Source organism: Aquarana catesbeiana, linkage group LG12 (assembly GCF_042186555.1).
Source record: "Aquarana catesbeiana isolate 2022-GZ linkage group LG12, ASM4218655v1, whole genome shotgun sequence".
NCBI lineage: Eukaryota > Metazoa > Chordata > Amphibia > Anura > Ranidae > Aquarana > Aquarana catesbeiana.
Window position 1 is genome coordinate 214,446,121 of NC_133335.1, and position 19,168 is coordinate 214,465,288.

At 40.5% G+C, this 19,168-nt stretch overlaps 1 protein-coding gene across 1 annotated transcript in view; it reads left to right on the forward strand.

Moving 5' to 3' along the window:
* Positions 1-19,168, forward strand: part of ENGASE (endo-beta-N-acetylglucosaminidase) — a 50,579-nt gene that overhangs the window by 27,068 nt on the left and 4,343 nt on the right. The window contains exons 7-14 of the mRNA XM_073606656.1: positions 524-672; positions 3,777-3,936; positions 4,788-4,891; positions 6,507-6,615; positions 6,753-6,940; positions 9,044-9,192; positions 14,510-14,603; positions 17,663-17,777. Coding sequence (XP_073462757.1) covers positions 524-672; positions 3,777-3,936; positions 4,788-4,891; positions 6,507-6,615; positions 6,753-6,940; positions 9,044-9,192; positions 14,510-14,603; positions 17,663-17,777 — 1,068 coding nt within the window. The remainder of the gene's footprint in view (positions 1-523; positions 673-3,776; positions 3,937-4,787; positions 4,892-6,506; positions 6,616-6,752; positions 6,941-9,043; positions 9,193-14,509; positions 14,604-17,662; positions 17,778-19,168) is intronic.

The following is a 19,168-nucleotide window of genomic DNA, read 5'->3' on the forward strand; positions in this document are numbered from 1 at the left end:
TTTTTTTCATCTTTTTATTTTTAATAAATTTGCAAAGATCTCAAACAAACTTCTTTCACGTTGTCATTATGGGACATTGTAGAATTTTGAGGAAAATAATGAATTTAATCCATTTTGGAATAAGGCCATAACATCACAAAATGTGGAAAAAGTGAAGCGCTGTGAAAGCTTTCCGGATGCGCTGTATTTGTATTGCATTTTCGGCCAAAAATTTTCTGATGAAATGAAAATACCAGATTGTACAAGAAAAATTTGAATGCTTGTCCCTTCGAATAATATTGGATGAACTGTCGTGATCTGCTCTTGAACAATCAGATTATCGTACGATCGCTTCAAAAGTGGTATTTTTTGTGATTTTCTGATCGTGTGTATGAGCCATTAGCCTTTAACAACCAGCCAATTTTTAGTACTGTAGATCTCAGATAAGGGCTGTGACCTCAGTCATTTTATGTATCCAAGGATCATCACAACGAACACGATAATGGAAAGCCCTTATAGCTTGTCTTCCTCTTTTCATGTCTAGCCACTGGCCGTGTCCCGGGTCCCGCTCTTCCTTTCCTACTTGATGGAAAAGATGCACTCCCAGGTCCCGGGCAGTCTCATCCTGTGGTACGACAGTGTGATCCATACCGGAGAACTGCGATGGCAAAATGAACTTAATAATGAAAACAGGTAAGTGACCAGTGGAACGGTGTTGGCTTTTATCTATTTTACCTCACCTTTTGACCCCTTTCACACAAAGGGTCTGATCAGGTCCATTTGTCAGCTTTTCAGGTGGACCTAATTGAACCCTCCATTCACCTCTATGGACCTGCGAGTCCGTTTACATCTGCCTATTTCCAATTCGATCTGCTAAAAAAAAAAAAAAATGGAAGGGGATCCGTCCCCCTCCATCTAGGTGGATCTGAGGCAGCCGGGTGTAAACGGACAGTGAAGTCTGTATACACCTAACCGCCCATAGAGCAGACTGGGCTCTGCCTGTGTCTGCTCTACATAAACTGAGAGGACATGGACCTGTCATCTGCCTGCTCTGCTCTGATCAGCGCTCATATCCCCCGATAATCAAATCAGAGTCCGCCTTGTGTGAAAGGGGCCTTTCTCTTTTATCTTCTGATATTTCGTAAATGCACGAAGTGTGTGTGTTTGTGTGTGTGTGTGTGTATATATACAGTGGGGACGGAAAGTATTCAGACCCCCTTAAATTTTTCACTCTTTGTTATATTGCAGCCATTTGCTAAAATCATTTAAGTTCATTTTTTCCTCATTATTGTACACACAGCACCCCATATTGACAGAAAAACACAGAATTGTTGACATTTTTGCAGATTTATTAAAAAAGAAAAACTGAAATATCACATGGTCCTAAGTATTCAGACCCTTTGCTGTGACACTCATATATTTAACTCAGGTGCTGTCCATTTCTTCTGATCATCCTTGAGATGGTTCTACACCTTCATTTGAGTCCAGCTGTGTTTGATTATACTGATTGGACTTGATTAGGAAAGCCACACACCTGTCTATATAAGACCTTACAGCTCACAGTGCATGTCAGAGCAAATGAGAATTTTTAAGGGTAAAAGTTTGTCGCCATTCCAAGAGCAGAAGCAATTTTGAAACGTGACATATTGGGTATCAATTTACTCAGCGTAATATTTATCTTTGACAATATAAAAAAAATGGGCTAACTTTACTGTTGTCTTATTTTTTCATTTAAAAAAAACGCTTGTAAGACCGCTGCGCAAATATGGTGTGACAAAAAGTATTGTAACGACCGCCATTTTATTCTCTAGTGTGTTAAAAAAAATATATAATAAATATATATATAATGTTTAGGGGTTCTATGTAATTTTCTAGCAAAAAAAAAAACTGATTTTAACTTGTAAACAACAAATTTGAAAAATAGGCCCGGTCCTTAAGTGGTTAAAATACATTTTAAAAAATTAAATTAAAAAAATCTGATTTTTTTAAAAATCATTAATTTATATCCACCCTGATCCTACCAGAAATCTTGCGAGCTGATTGCTTCCTTTGCTCTTTTCTTGCACTGGTGTTACACTTTTCCCAGTGCTCTCTTTAGACTACAGAACATCTCCTCCTCTGTGTGATGGAGAAGAGGAGAGGGGAGGTGTTCTGTAGTCATGTCAGAGGGTGACAGATCTCAGATCTCATATTTACACTAAAATGCAATAAAAAAATAAAATAAATGTTGTTTGAAAAAAAAATATATATTATGGTATGTATACAGTACAGTGAATGAGCGATGTCACCCTAAGACAGGAAGTATGTTACTGGTCGAATCACCAAGTGAAAATAGAGGGGGAAAAAAGACAAAAAAAAAAAGTTTGTGAGGTTAGGTTTGCTTTTATTGAGATTGTGTTCTACCAAAGATTCACATCTATATTGTTGTTGTTATTATTATTATTGTAATTAATATTAATAAATATTATTCAATTACATAATATTATTAAAATAGACAAGGTGGCCTCTGTAAGCATCAGTAGACTGAAAATTATAATAATATTTTACTAAATAGTCTTATTAAAATAGACAAGGTGATTAATAATAAAAAAGAATAATATTATTGAGTAATAAAATAGACAGGGTGAGCTCTGACCTGCATAAATGCCCCTTAGCAGTCATCAATATGTTTGGTATATGACCCCAGTAAGGATCAGTAGACTGAAAATATTATTATTATTATTATTAATTAATAATAATTAATAATAATATTATACTAAATATATTTAGTAAAATAGACATAGTGATTATTAATACTAATAATAAAAATATTATTTAATAATAAAATAGACAAGGGGACCTCTGACCTGTATAAATGCAAAATGTGTTACATTTTCTCTTTTTTTAGGTGCCCCTTGGCAGTCATTATAATGTTTGGTATATGACCCCAGTAAGGATCAGTAGACTGAAAATATTAGTATTAATAATAATAAATATTATATTAAATGTAATTCATAAAATAGACAAGGTGACCTCTGACCTGCATAAATGCAAAATGTATTACATTTTCCCTTTTTTTTTTTGGTGCCCCTTAGCAGTCATTAATATGTTTGGTATATGACTCCAGTAAGGATCAGTAGACTGAAAATATTATTATTAGTAATACATAATAATTAGTAATACATATTAATATTAAACATTTATAATAAAAAATAGACAAGGTGACCTCTCACCTTCATAAATGCAAAACATGTTATACTTTTTTTAAGTACCCCTTAGTAGTCATCATTACGCTTGGTGTACACCACCAGTAAGGATCAGTAGACTGAACATAATAGTAAAAAATATTATTAGTAAATTAATTATTAAATATTATTAGTAAAATAGACAAGATGACCTCTGTTATGCAAAAATGCAAAATATGTTGTACAGAATTTATCTTAAGACCTGGTTCACACAAGTGCAATTTCCCATGTGACAAATCGCATTGTTTTCAATGGCGCCCATTCACACCAATGCGATTTTGGAAAAGGTTCCTGCACTACCCTATGAAGGGTGACGGGGAGGAATCTCCAGCTGATTGACAGCCTCAGCTCTGTTCCTGTGTGAAGGGGGGGTGTCCCTTCTCTCAGAGTTCTCCTCACTGATGTGACTTCAGTGCTCCGCCCCCTGCTTTTCATTGCTGAGAGATCCTGTGTAAATTCTGCACTTTGAATGGATGTAGGCGAAAGAGAGCTGTAGATAAACAGGTACAACTTATGTAAGAGGATTTGTTTCATCTTTGTGTATCTTTGTGTTTCTTTCTTTTATATCTATAGACAGTTTTTTGATGCTTGCGATGGAATTTTTACAAACTACAACTGGAAGGAGGAGCATTTGCAGCGTATGGCGGCGGAGCCCCGCAGGACGGACGTCTACGTTGGAGTGGACATCTTCGGTCGGGGAGAAGTTGTAGGAGGGCAGTTTGAAACCTTCAAGGTAAACGTAGTGAATGTGTACAGCTGTCAAAGTGTTAGTGATCCTTGGATGAACATTGTGATTTGCAGCATCTCACAGTCCAAGGGTCGGTTCACATATGTCCGGCCGCGGTTTCCTTGGTTTAGTAAGAGGATTCCGGTGCAGTTTCGTTCACCAGTTCAGGTGCAAATTTTTACTTGAAAGCCCACCTGAACCGAACTGAAAAACGCACAGGACTCTTAAACCACTTCAATACCGGGCACTTCCCCCTCTTCCTGCCCAGGACAATTTTCAGCTTTCAGTGCTGTCGCACTTTAATAGGCAATTGCGCGGTCATACAACACTGTACCATTATCATTTTGTTCCCACAAATAGAGCTTTCTTTTGGTGGTATTTGATCACCACTGGGGGCTTTTTTTTTTTTTTTTTTTTTGCTAAACAAATAAAAATAGACAGAAAATGTTGAAAAAAATAAAAAGTTTTTCTTTGTTTTTGTTATAAAAGTTTGTAAATAAGTAATCTTTCTCCTTCACTGATGGGCGCTGATGAGGCTGCACTGACGGGCACCTGATAAGCCGGCACTGAGGGGCACTGGTGAGGTGGCACTGATGGGCAATGATGATGAGGCACTGAAATGCAGGACTGATGGGTACTGATAGGCGGCACTGATGGGCGCTGATAGCTCAAGAATCGAGTTTACATCCACTTTAAAACAAGAACTCTGATTGGTCACTGTCAGTAACAGCTCATTTTATGTTCTAATTTGTTTTTCCTCCAGTTTTGATGACTCGGCTCCCTATGTCTCTGCTGCCGACTATCTGCCCATGTACTGACAATGCAGCCCCTCTAATCTAACATGTATTGTTCTCCAGTCTTTGCAGATGATCCGTCAGTATGGCTTCTCTGCTGCGCTCTTTGCTCCTGGCTGGGTCTATGAATGTTTCAACAAGGATCAGTTCTTGGAGAACCAGCACAGGTGGGAATAATAATAGTGATGATAAAAATAATAAGCTGTATGAACTATTTGGGCCTTGTCACACCAGGGTATTGCAGTAACGCACGCGTGTTCATTTTAAATAGGCTGCCAAAGCCCTGCAATGCGTTTAAAATGGACTTGCAACATTTTTTTAATGCAACTAGCCACAGCACACATTGTGATGTAGTATAACGGAAGTGCATTGCATTGTGTTAAAGGCTAAAAGTTCACCTTTTTTTTTTTTCCCCTAAAATTATTACCATATATACTCGAGTATAAGCCGAGTTTTTCAGCACATTTTCTTGTGCTGAAAGTGCCCCCTTTGGCTTATACTCGAGTCAAGCACTTTTCTGCAGCAGAAAATAACATTTTCTGAACCGACTTTGGGGCCCTGTAAGGGTTCCTAGATGCCCCTAGCTGCAGCTAAAATTTGGGGTCTCTGGACCCAAAGGGTCCTGAAATGACATTGCTGACACAGTTGACCGACTTTGGGGCCCAGTATCTCTGGGCCACTTGGTGCTAGGAACCCCAAATCTGGTGTGCAAACCCAGTGGAACTAGCACTACACCAAGTGACCCCGAGGTACAGGGCCCCAAATTGAGTTCAGAAAATGTCACTCTCTGCTGCAGAAAAGTGCTTGACATTTTCCCAACTGACTTTGGGGCCCCGTATCTCGGGGCCACTTAGTTCTAGGAACCACAGCTTGGATATGTTGTAGTGCTATTTCCACTGGGTTTGCACACCAAATTTGGGGTTCCTAGTACCAAGTGGCCCCGAGACACGGGGCCCCAAAGTCGGTCAACTGTGTCCATCTGCAACAATGTCATTTCAGGACCCTTTGGGTCCAGAGACTCCAAATTTTGGCTGCAGCTAGGGGGCATCTAGGAACCCTTAACTACCGAGTTTGAAGTTAGGGGGACCTATGGCTGCAAATGGGCACAGTGAGGCTGCAAATGGGAATTGTTGACCCTCTTTCCATTGTTGACCCTCTTTTCCACCTCTTTTCCACTTACAGTAGCTGCGCATTTCTCACTTATACTCACTTATACAGGCTTATACTCGAGTCAATAAGTTTTCCCAGTTTTTTGTGGTAAAATTAGGTGCCTCGGCTTATATTCGGGTCGGCTTATACTCGAGTATATACGGTATAACATCTTTTTTTTTTTTACAAATATATATTACAAGGCACAGCTTTGGTAGAGGATTCCCAGATCATTATGGGGTTTCTAAAGAGAGAGCCTGAAGCTTCTGGTTGAAATGGAATAGAACTGTCTGAACAGAGCCAGCAGGGAGGGGTAGAGGTCACTTCTCCGAGTCATTCTGTTGTGTTAGTTTTAGCTTCAGTTATAAAATAAACCATATAAGTATATCTTTCTTGTAGGTAATGCATAAGAGAGATCCCTAATCAACATTGGGGCACTGATGTTGATTTATTAGTCTTGTATTGTAAGGTTTTTTGTTTTTTACAACAGAGCAGCTAAGAACTGGCAGGTAAACATGTAATACAGCCTAGAGCTCCACTTTGTCAATTACGTTTCTATATTTTAGACTTAAACATTTGGAATTGTGTATATATATAACAATTTATTTGGATCATCCCATAATCTTTCTGCAGGTTTTGGTCTCTCTTGGAGAAACACATGTACATCCACAGTCTCTGCACCCTTCCTATATGTTCCTCGTTCTGTCTTGGGTACGGAAAGAAGAGATTTTTCTACGGAGAGGTGAGTTGAAGAATCATAGTATATGCTGGTGGTCTCATCCATGTCTGTCCCATGAATAAAAGCAACTCATGAAGATGTTTTTTTTTTTTTTTTTAACTCTGATGGTTATTAATGGTTTCCTTCTTGCTTTGCTTCAGGCGGAAGATATTGGGCCCTGGTTTAATTTAAGTGCTCAGGAACTGCAGCCCATCTTCTCTGCGGTAGAGCTGGATAAAGACAGCAGCTATGTGAAGACTCGGGTTTGCTCACAGGAAGCCTGGAATGGAGGCAACTCTCTCCTGGTGGAAGGAAATTTATCGGCTAACACCAATGGTGTTTCTTTAAAGTGAGTTGCCTGATAGAGCTTCTGATTGGCTGTCATGTTGCGCTAGCTTTAGTATAGTCTGCTGAACCTCAGGTGGGATGGCGCTTGGTTAAAGCGGATTCCGTCCCTAGAAAAAAAAATGTAAAAGTCAGCAGCTACAAACACTGTAGCTGCTGACTTTAAATAAGTACTTACCTGTGTGGGTGCCCGCGACATCGGCCGCCCGAGGCCGACCCGTCCCTCGGCTCTCGGGTCCCGGCACCGCCATCCTAAGTAAGGGAAACAGGCAGTGGAGCCTTGCGGCTTCACTGCCAGTTTCCTACTGCGCAAACGCGAGCGGCGCAGCGCTTTCTGAATGGGACGCGATGTGTTGTGGGACACACACAGTTCCCATAACACATCGTGCCCCATTCCCCAGAAGACAATGGGGGGAGCAGAAGACTGAAGATCACCGTGGTGTAGGAAGAGGCAGATTAGGAAGACTGCCTAGCAACAGCCATTTCACGTAAGTAAAAAAATTTTTTTTTTCTTTTTCTCCATTTTTTAGGTATTTTTTTCTGCAATTTTTTTTTTCAGGGTGGACCTCCACTTTAAGGTGCTCCAGGGGTCTCACAGCTCATGCGGTAAAGGCTGACCGCCCTCAGACACTGCTACATCCAGACTTCCTAGTCTCATGATGAACTAGTGAAGACAAAAAAGCGAATGCCAAACGATTGTCTAAGATCCGTTTTTGTTACCATTACACATAATATCAGGAGGGCAGAAGACTGTCAGCGCGTTGTGGGAGCCAAAGATCCAACTTCTTCAGGGCTTGGACAATGTAGCACAAAGGTGTCAGATGCTTTTTTACTAAAGCTAAAGGTGTTAAAAAACTGCAGCATAAATCTTTAAAAGAAAACCCAAGTGACTAGGATAGCGTCTCCTCGCCCTCACCCACATGTGCTCTGTGTCTGCCACTCCTCTCTGTCAATCCCTCCACTGGCTTCCGCTCGGCCAAAGAATTAAATTCAAAATTCTAACAACTACGTACAAAGCCATCCACAATTTAGCCCCCAGCTACATCACTAGCTTAGTCTCTAAATACCAACCTACTCGCTCTCTTCGTTCCTCTCAAGACCTCCTGCTCTCTAGCTCCCTTGTCACCTCCTCCCATGCTCGCCTCCAGGCCTTTTCCAAAGCCTCTCCAATCCTATGGAATGCCCTACCCCAATCTGTCCTCTTATCTCCTACTTTATTAGCTTTCAGACGATCCCTGAAAACCCTTCTCTTCAGAGAAGCCTACCCTACCCACACCTAACAACTGTATTTTAATTTTTTCCATTAGCTCATCCCTCACAGTTATTACCTTTTTGTTTCCACTTGACCCTCTCTTCTAGATTGTAAGCTCTAACGAGCAGGGCCCTCTGATCCCTCCTGTATTGATTTGTATTATAAGTGTACTGTCTGCCCCCATGTTGTAAAGCGCTGCGCAAACTGTTGGCGCTATATAAATCCTGTATAATAATAATAATAATGTGTGACTCTATAGTCACATGGGCTGCTCAGATGTGATAGGGAGGAAATGCGCAGCATAGAAAATCACTGAAAACTGAGCATGTGCAGAGTTGCCACCACAGCTGCAAAATCCCTAGATGAATCGGGGGCATGAAAAGAAGGTGGAGATAGAGAACAGCAGGATCAACCAGTTTTTTTTTGTAGAATACAGAAAACAAATCTCATAGTGACTGAGTGAGCATTTACTGTTAGTTTTGTATGATGAAGGGTTAGTGACACTTTAAACCTGGAACATGTATGCATATGTAGGGTTCTTACTCAACCATTCCTGTTCAAGTTCGTAGTCTCACTGAGTAGAGAAGCAAATCCTAGGCAACTAACAAGAGCTAAAGAACAATGGCTGTTCCCCTTTTGCTGATATGACAGACCCCCCCCCCCCCAGCATATTTAGATACGTTCACTTCTATTATAAATTGTTCCTCAAAATTGGAGTACAAAGGGCGGTATGGGGGTAAAAGTGGACTACTTGGCATCATCTCATCTCAGAAATTCTGTTCTCTATTTGTTGTAAATCTGCTTTGCTCTGAATCATTTTAGATCCCTCATTTGTACAATGCTGTGTATTGGTAGGTTGTTCTCTCTACATGTCCCCGCTCCGGAAAAGATCTTACTGTCCATGGTGTACAGGCTGGAGGGGTCATCCAATGTCGCAGTATCACTGGAGCTTACCACCCTAGACGCCCCATTATGCAGCGTGGAGAGTGTCTCCGAACTGACCGGTGAGCCATTTGTTGGTTGGTGATGCTTGTGCTGTAAAGTCTGTACCGCCTAATATGTCATATTTTTACAGTGTAATACCAGGGGGTATGGCTGCAGCTGGATGCCATAACCCGATATTAACATTTTCAGCAGCCGCTGCTCTTTCTACTAAAAGTGATCAGAGCGGCATGACGTCACTCCCGGCCTCCTAGGCCATAGAGCCCTCTTTCTTCTTGGGCTTCCTGATGAAGCCAGGTAAGTCCAAGAACCAGTGGAAAGTGGCAGGGGGTGAGGTCCTGCCGCATTCCAGTGGCTCTCGGGCTTACCTGGCTCATTGGGAAGCCCAGGAGCCGAGCCGGAAGTTGCAGCGGCAGGCCATAGAGATGAGCAGAGGAAAGATGGCCTCCACTGATCTCTATGGCTTGGCGGCCAGGAGCGGCGTCATGGTGTAATTTTTCGGTTCACGGAACAAGGCCATTTTTTTTTTTTTGGAAAGCATTGTTAGATCAATGTTGTTTTTTTTTGTCATGCTACCATATATACTTGAGTATAAGCCAAGTTTTTCAGCCCATTTTTTAGGCTGAAAAACTCCCCCATTACTAAAACAACGTGTGTCTCCCGCTGTGTAATGCATTGTGTTCAGCCGCCCATTGAAACAAAGCCTGCCCCACCTCCTCCTCGTCCGTCCGTGATAGAGGAACACTGATACGATGCTGGGAAACTGTATCACTGTTCCGCCTATCACAGACGAGGAGGAGGCGGGGCAGGCTTTGTTTCAATGGTGAGTCCCATTGACTTCAATGCAAATTCGCATCCTATTGAATTTAATGCAAAATTGTGCCCCATTGACTTCGAATAAAAAAATACCAGCCAGATTATCTACTTGCAGACCACCCGCTGTCGTTCTACGTCGGTTGTTTGAAGGGGAATACCATTGTTATTGCAGCAGCTAGCTGCCATACCCCCGGTATCCTCTTCAACAGTGGGCGGTCCGCTTTCAGATAAAAGTGGTCTCTGCGGCGGATTTTCCGCAAGATCACTTTTATCTGGGGTGGGAGTCGCTCAATTCGTCTCCGCCTCTTACCGGAGCCGTCGCGTCCTCTCCCCTCAACAGCCTGGAGCCAAGTGAGGGACACTCGGCTCCATACCATTGGATGGCGGAAGCTACGTCAAACGTCACTTCCGCCCAAAGGTCTTAAAGGGGAAATTTTTTTTGGGGGGGATACATTTTTTTATTTTTTTATTTTAGTGTAATTGTGAGATCCTAGGTCTTTTTGACCCCAAATCTCACATTAAAGAGGTCCTGTCATCCTTTTTTTCTATTACAAGGGATGTTTACATTCCTTGTAATTGGAATAAAAGTGATCCCAAACATTTTTTTTAAAAGGACTGTGTAAAAATAAAAAGTAAAATAAATAATAAAAAAAAGTAAAGCTCCCCGTCCCGCAGAGCTTTCGCGCAGAAGCGAACGCGTACGTAAGTCGTGCCCGCTTATGAAAACGGTTTTTAAACCACACATGTGAGGTATCGCTGCGATCGTTAGAGTGAGAGCAACAATTCCAGCCCTAGACCTCCTCTGTAACTCTAAACTGGTAACCTGTAGAAATTTTTAAACGCTGACTATGGAGATTTTTAAGGGTGTGACATGTTTGGTATCAACTTACTCGGCGTAACATTATCTTTCACAACATTAAAAAAAATTGGGCTAACTTTACTGTTGTCTTATTTTTTAATTAAAAAAGTGTATGTTTTTTAAAAATTTGCACTCGTAAGATCGCTGCGCAAATACGGTGTGACATAAGGTATTGCAACAACCGTCATTTTATTCTCTAGGGTGTCTGAAAAAATAAATATATATATATATAATGTTTGGGGGTTCTAAGTCATTTTCTAGCAAAAAAATGATTTGAACTTGTAAACACCAAGTCTGAAAAATAGGCTCGGTCCTTAACTAGTTAATTAAAAAAAAAAAAGAAATGTAAAAACTGTCCGTTTTGGTATCGGTTTTCAGCCGATTGCATACTGAAGTTATGGTTTTTTGATCAATGCAAGGAAGCCAGCTTCCAGAATGATTTATCATAGGGTCTGGAAAGCTTATGTATCCTGGTGTGAATCCAGGGGTTGGCATCCCAGAAAATATGTGATCGGTAGAATTCTTGATTTTCTACAATTAGGATTAGAGATGAAGCTGGCCTTGAGAACCATCAAGGGCCAGGTCTTGGCCTTATCAGTATTATTTCAACGGCCACTTGCTTCGCATTCTTTGGTCCGAAACTTTATGCAGGGAGTGACGCGTCTTAATCCTCCAGTTAGGATGTCCAGTCCAGACGCCCCTAAACCCCTGGGACTTGAACTTGGTTCTGTCTGTGTTACAGAAACAGCCTTTTGAACCAATAAGTCAGATTCCTTTGGTCTTGTTGACAAGAAAGTTAATTTTCCTGGTAGCCATTTCTTCTGCTAGAAGAGTATCAGAATTAGCAGCTCTTTCCTGTAAAGAGCCTTATTGGATTATACACAAGTATAGAGTGGTACTACGCCCTCATCCTAGTTTTTTATCGAAGGTGGTTTCAGATTTTCATCTAAACCAAGACATTGTTCTACCTTCCTTTTTTCCAGATCCCTGTTCTCCGGAAGAAAGGTCACTACATTCTTTGGATGTAGTAAGAGCAGTCAAGGCCTATCTCGAGGCAACTGCTCAGATTCGCAAAACAGATGTTTTGTTCGTGCTGCCAAAGGGTCCCAGTAGAGGACAGGCAGCGTCAAAAGCGACCATTTCTAAATGGATTCGACAATTGATCATTCAAGCATACGGTTTGAAACAGAAGATTCCTCCGTTTCAGATCAAGGCACATTCCACAAGGGCTATTGGTGCTTCTTGGGCAGTGCATCACCGGGCTTCTATGGCTCAAATCTGCAAGGCCGCAACCTGGTCTTCAGTCCATACATTCACCAGATTTTATCAGGTGGATGTGAGAAGGCATGAGGATATCGCCTTTGGGCGTAGTGTGCTGCAGGCAGCGGTACAGGGTCCTCAGGTCTGATTGCACCCTACTTGGTTGTGGTCCCCCCCCCCTCAGGTAGGTAGCATTGCTCTGGGACATCCCATCAGTAATTACTGTGGCTCTGTGTCCCGTGATGTTCGAGAAAGAAAATAGGATTTTTTAGAACAGCTTACCTGTAAAATCCTTTTCTTTCTAAGGACATCACGGGACACAGAGGTCCCGCCCCTCTTCTAATACACTTATATTGCTTTGCTACAAAACTGAGGTATCCCTGCAAGGGGGAGGGATTATATAGGGGGTTGAACTTCCTGGTTAGGGTGTGCCAGTGTCCAATCACCAGTGATACCTATATAACCCATCAGTAATTACTGAGGCTCTGTGTCCTGTGATGTCCATTGAAAGAAAAGGATTTTACAGGTAAGCTGTTTTAAAAAATCCTATTTTTTCCCAAAAAATTGCGGTTGAAAAACCGCTGCGCAAATCTTGCGCGACATAGAAAAATTGCAATGACCGCAATTTTATTCTCTAGGTCCTCTGCTAAAAAAAAAAAAATCTATAATGTTATATTGTTAATTTTCTAGTGAAAAAAAATTACAGATTATTACTTGTAAACAAAAATGTCCGAATAGGCCTGTTCTTTAAGTGGTTACATTTTAGAATACTGCTAATTTTTTATAAACAACAGAACAGTATTATCTCCTAGAAATATTCTTTTAGGGGTGTACTTTTGCAGATCGCTTCACATATACCCAAGTGGAGTAATAGGTAATTTGGCAACGGGGCTTGACAATCTGTCGGGATATTCGCCAAGTGAAGAAGACGCTATTTTAAAGTTTAAAGTTTCACTTTTTTTTTCCTCCTGCACTGCCATGGTTGGGATGTTTGATTTTTTCACGTGGCAAATCAAGGTCCAGGTTTTCTGTCACTTTAAATAGCAAACTGTTTCCATAACCACTTGCTGACCAGGCCCTATCTGGCATTTTTTGTTTACAAGTAAAAATCTGTATTTTGCTAGGAAATAGGACATATAATTTTTTTTAGCAGAGACCATAGAGAATAAAATGGTGATCATGCAATTTTTTTTTGTCACACCGTATCTAGATTGTAAGGTCCAACAAGCAGGGCCCTCTGATTCCTCCTGTATTGAATTATATTGTAACTGTACTGTCTGCCCTCATGTTTCAAAACTCTGCGCAAACTGTTGGCGCTATATATAAATCCTGTATAATAATAATAGTAATTTGACCCCATTTTTTGGTAAAATATAAAAGATGCTGTTACGCCGAGTAAATAGATACCTAACATGTCACGCTTTAAAATTGCATGCACTCGTCGAATGGTGCAAAAATTCGGTACTTAAAAATCTCCATAGGCGATGCTTTAAATTTTTTTTACAGGTTACCAGTTTAAAGTTACAGAGGAGGTCTAGTGCTAGAATTATTGCTCTCCCTCTAACGTTCGCGGTGATACCCACGTGTGTGGTGCGAACACCTTTTACATATGCGTGAGCAACTTACGTATGCGTTTGCTCCTGCATGGAAGCACAAGGTGACGGAGCGCTTACATTTTTTTTTTAAATTATTTAGCATTTATTTTGTTTTTATTTTTACACTGCCCCTTTCTTTTTTTTTTTACTTTTTTTTATCACTTTTATTCCTATTACCAGAAATTTAAACATCCCTTGTAATAGCAATAAGGCATGACAGGTCCTCTTTGTGGAGACATCTTTGGTCAATAAGACCCCAAATATCTCCTTTACCCTGGAAAGCATGAGATCGAAAAAAAAAAAAAAATTAATCTCCGCTTTCCAGGGGAAAAAAATGACAGTGTTTACATTTCAGCCTCCCAGGATCATAGAGATGGCTGGGGACCATGCGGTCCAACTCTATGGTAAATCGGATCTCCAGCTTCCTGAGTAAACAGGAGAGCCCAGAGAGGCGCTGATGGGTGGCGGGAGTGTGTGTGGGGGGGGGGGAGCCCCCTCCCACTGCCTGTAAAAGCAATCCAGCGGCTAAGCATATGATGTCCATACTACAGTGGTCACTTTATTATATGTGTATATTTAAAAAATATATAATTACGAGTATGAAATATCCAGTACCATATTTGCCATCACCAATGTGTTTCTGTAACAATCTAGATCTCCTGTCTTGAATATTAGAGCAGCCTTGCCTCTTAAGGATTATTTGAATTTTCATTATTTACTTACATTTCCTCGCTGTCAATGTAAATGTGTCCGACTAAAAGGCGTGTGATCCTGTGCACCGTCTCTGTTTCAGGTTAACAATGTTATTCTGGAACTTTTGCATTTTGTTTTCTCTTCCTCATCAAATAGTGCAGCATCAAACGCACACCCCGACATCCCTCCAAGATCCACCTTCATTTCTTACAGACCCTCAGCATGGCAAAGCATCCGGATGGGTAAAAAGGTTGGTATATAAACCACTTACACACCTTGGTATATGGTATGCACCAAAAAACTCCAATGCCCAGGTCTTCCTCCTTTCCACAGCCGATATGCGGGTATAATGCGCCAAGACTGAGCTATCCGTGTCACCGCCAGTCCCCTTTAGTGTTTTGGCAGTTCCCACAGCAGCTACTGTGTGTAAATGATTTCTAAAGGAATTTGCAGGCTTCATTGAAAAAAATACATTCTAACAATATTCATTTTTACAATGTATTTAGACTAGTGTTTTATGCACAGGTCAGGTATACCGTGTTTTAAGAATGTCCCTTACATTGGTGATCAGTGGAAAGAATGTTCCTTACATTGGTGATCAGTGGAAAGAATGTCCCTTACATTGGTGGTCAGTGGGAAGAATGTTCCTTACATTGGTGATCAGTGAGAAGAATGTTCCTTACATTGGTGATCAGTGAGAAGAATGTTCCTTACATTGGTGATCAGTGAGAAGAATGTTCCTTACATTGGTGATCAGTGAGAAGAATGTTCCTTACATTGGTGATCAGTGAGAAGAATGTTCCTTACATTGGTGATCAGGGAGAAGAATGTTCCTTACATTGGTGATCAGTGAGAAGAATGTTCCTTACATTGGTGATCAGTGAGAAGAATGTTCCTTACATTGGTGATCAGTGAGAAGAATGTCCCTTACATTGGTGATCAGTGGGAAGAATGATCCTTACATTGGTGATCGGTGGGAAGAATGTTCCTTACATTGGTGATCAGTGGAAAGAATGTTCCTTACATTGGTGATCAGTGGAAAGAATGTTCCTTACATTGGTGATCAGTGAGAAGAATGTCCCTTACATTGGTGATCAGGGGGAAGAATGTTCCTTACATTGGTGATCAGTGAGAAGAATGTTCCTTACATTGGTGATCAGTGAGAAGAATGTTCCTTACATTGGTGATCAGGGAGAAGAATGTTCCTTACATTGGTGATCAGTGAGAAGAATGTTCCTTACATTGGTGATCAGTGAGAAGAATGTTCCTTACATTGGTGATCAGTGAGAAGAATGTCCCTTACATTGGTGATCAGTGGGAAGAATGTTCCTTACATTGGTGATCAGTGGGAAGAATGTTCCTTACATTGGTGATCAGTGAGAAGAATGTTCCTTACATTGGTGATCAGTGAGAAGAATGTTCCTTACATTGGTGGTCAGTGGGAAGAATGCCCCTTACATTGGTGATCAGTGAGAAGAATGTTCCTTACATTGGTGGTCAGTGGGAAGAATGTCCCTTACATTGGTGATCAGTGAGAAGAATACCCCTTACATTGGTGGTCAGTGGGAAGAATGTCCCTTACATTGGTGATCAGTGAGAAGAATACCCCTTACATTGGTGGTCAGTGAGAAGAATGCTCCTTACATTGGTGATCAGTGGAAAGAATGTTCCCTACATTGGTGATCAGTGGAAAGAATGCAGGGTGGATACAAATCAATGATTTTTTTTAAACAAATCAAAAAAAAAAAAAAAATATTTAAAATCGGATTTTTTGGGATTTTTACCAAATTTATTTTAATAAAATGCTTTTGGAGTAAAAATTTAAAGATAGATTTCTATTTCAGATATATTAATAATTGAGTTTATTCAGCATGAAATGGAGCTTAGTTATGTACATGAGGCTATATATTTTGCAAATCTATGTACACTACAAACTGGATGATTAAATCGGTTCTGATATCGCTGTTTTACTAACCTGACAGCTTATTATTCTAAATCGGAAACCTTCATTTTGTTTGAAAATATTAAAGATTCTAACTACCAGAAAGAATGAGTCCTTACATTTAAAGGGCACCTGTCATTTCAGATCCATCATGGCAGCGCCTGTTAGGGGGCATCCACTCACCTGCTGCCGCCACGTCCCTCACCTTGTTGTGTCACTGCCGCATCACCAGCCGTCCCATTAAAGTGAATAAGATTGTCGGGCGGGTCAGAGGAGGAGCCGTTGTGGGACAGAGATGACAGTTGCTCTTTAAAGGTTATGATTTAAATCGAGTTGATTTAAATCAAATCCACCCTGAAAGAATGTCCCTTACATTGGTGGTCAGTGGGAAGAATGTTCCTTACATTGGTGATCAGTGGGAAGAATGTTCCTTACATTGGTGATCAGTGAGAAGAATGTTCCTTACATTGGTGGTCAGTGGGAAGAATGTTCCTTATATTGGTGATCAGTGGGAAGAATGTTCCTTACATTGGTGGTCAGTGGGAAGAATGTTCCTTACATTGGTGGTCAGTGGGAAGAATGTTCCTTACATTGGTGGTCAGTGGGAAGAATGTTCCTTACATTGGTGTATAGTGAGGAAAATGTCCCTTTAGAGGCAAAAAACAGTAATTGTTGCCAGTGTTTACTTAACCAACAAAAGGGAGGAGGAGCTCCACTGGTCCCATGTCGTTGGCTCTGCCATGAAGAATTGGTGCCAGAACCATGCAGGCACCATTAGGTGGGAGTTTAATCCACCACAGCTCAAGAAACCCCTTGCAATATCTGGAGGAACCCTAGGGTTCCATGGAACTATGGTTGAGAAAGGCTTCCTTAATTTATGTCACTGAGAAGTACCTCCTTACATTGCTGGTCATTGTAGATGGGAGACAAATCTGCCACTGTTCATGGAACTTCTAGCAACCACTGGAAGAACCTTTTGGGTTCTGTGGAACCCTCATTGAATACCTCTGACTTAGGTACTTTCTTTTCACTAAAGAAGGGTTTTTAATTACTATATCTTGCCTTACAAAGGTTCCAAACAAACCTGATGAAGGGTGCACTGCCCTGAAACATGTTGGACCTACACTTCTGTGAACAATAAACATATACAGTATATGATTCAGACTGATCTGTCAAAATGTTGTCATTGAGTTTCGCCCTATCGACATGCAGCTGAGTGCTCGGTATGTTGATCTTTAGATCAGTGATAAATACCCAATAGTTTCTAAGGCATCCACACTTTTCAAATCTAAAACTAAAAGTTGTTTAAACAGAGCTCAGATGTAAGGAGATTGCTTATGTTGTAACATGTTACCATTGTTTTTTAGATATTATGAGGTGGAACTCAGGGGATGTTTCCTGACCAGTCTATCTGTACATTTTTCCAACCTGACGCCTGATAAAGAGGAGCAAAACTTTGTATGTCGCATCGGAGAAATAAGGGTAACTATCCACTTTAAGACTAGGCCTTTTCTGACACTTTACAAATAAAAATCAGTATTTCTTGCTAGAAAATTACTTAGAACCCCCAAACAGTATATATTTATTTTTAGCAGAGACCCTGGAAAATAAAATGGCAGTCATTGCAATTTTTTTGACACGTATTTCAGCGGTTTTTCATACGCAATTTGTGGGGAAAAAATACACTTTCATGGATGTTATTCTAAAAAAACACAATATATAACCCAATTTTTTGTAAGTTATAAAAGATGATGTTATGCTGAGTAAATATATACCCAATATGTCATGCTTTAAAATTGCGCACTATCGTGGAATGGTGACAACTACGGTACTTAACCACTTGCCTTCTTGGCCAATTCTGACACTTTTCTAATACACGTAAAAATCTGTGTTTTATAGCTAGCAAATTACTTAGGACCCCCAAACATTATATATACAATATATATATATTTTTTAGCAGGGGCCTTAGAGAGTAAAATAGCGCTCGTTGCAATTTTTTATGTCACATGGTTTTTGTGCAACGATTTCTCAAACACAATTGTTTTGTAAAAAATACACTTTAATGAATTAAAATTATAAATTAATAATATATAACCAAAAATATGAAGGATGATGTTGCGCCGAGTAAATATATACCCAACATATAATGCTTTAAAACTGAGCACACTTATGGAATGGCGCCAAACTACGCTACTTATAAAATCTCCATAGGCGACATTTTAAAAATATCTTCAAGTTACCAGTTTAGAGTTGACATTGGAAGTTCAGTGCTAGAATTATTGTTCTCGCTGTTGGCAAGGATACCTCACATGTGTGGTTTAAACATGTTTACATACGTGGAAGTGGTCTACTTATGCGTTCACCACTGCACGGGGGGACAGGGGCACTTTACATTTTTTTATTGTTATTATTATTAATTTTATTCAATTTTTTTTAATTTTTACACTGTCCCCTTTAAAAAAAAAATGTGATCCCTTTTGTTGCTATCGCAAGAAATGTAAACATCCCTTGCGATAGCAATACAGCATGATAGGTTCTCTTTATGGAGAGATCTGGGGTCAAATCACTCCTCTACCTTTAAAAACAAAAAAAAATAGATATTTTTTGATCTTTTGCTTAAAAAAAATGAATAAAAAAATAGCCTTGTTTACATGCCAGAGGAACCGGAAGTAATGTCACAACGTCACTCCAGTCCTCCAAGACCATAGAGATGAGTGGTGGCCATCTTGTCCTCACTCCTCTCTATTGCAAGCATTCGCCGGTGCCAGATGAGTCCCGAGCTTCACTGATCGGTCAGGTAAACCCGGGAAGCGCCGGCAGAACGGGAGGGCACCCCTCCTGCCACTCCTAAAAGTGATCCAAATTCGTCATTC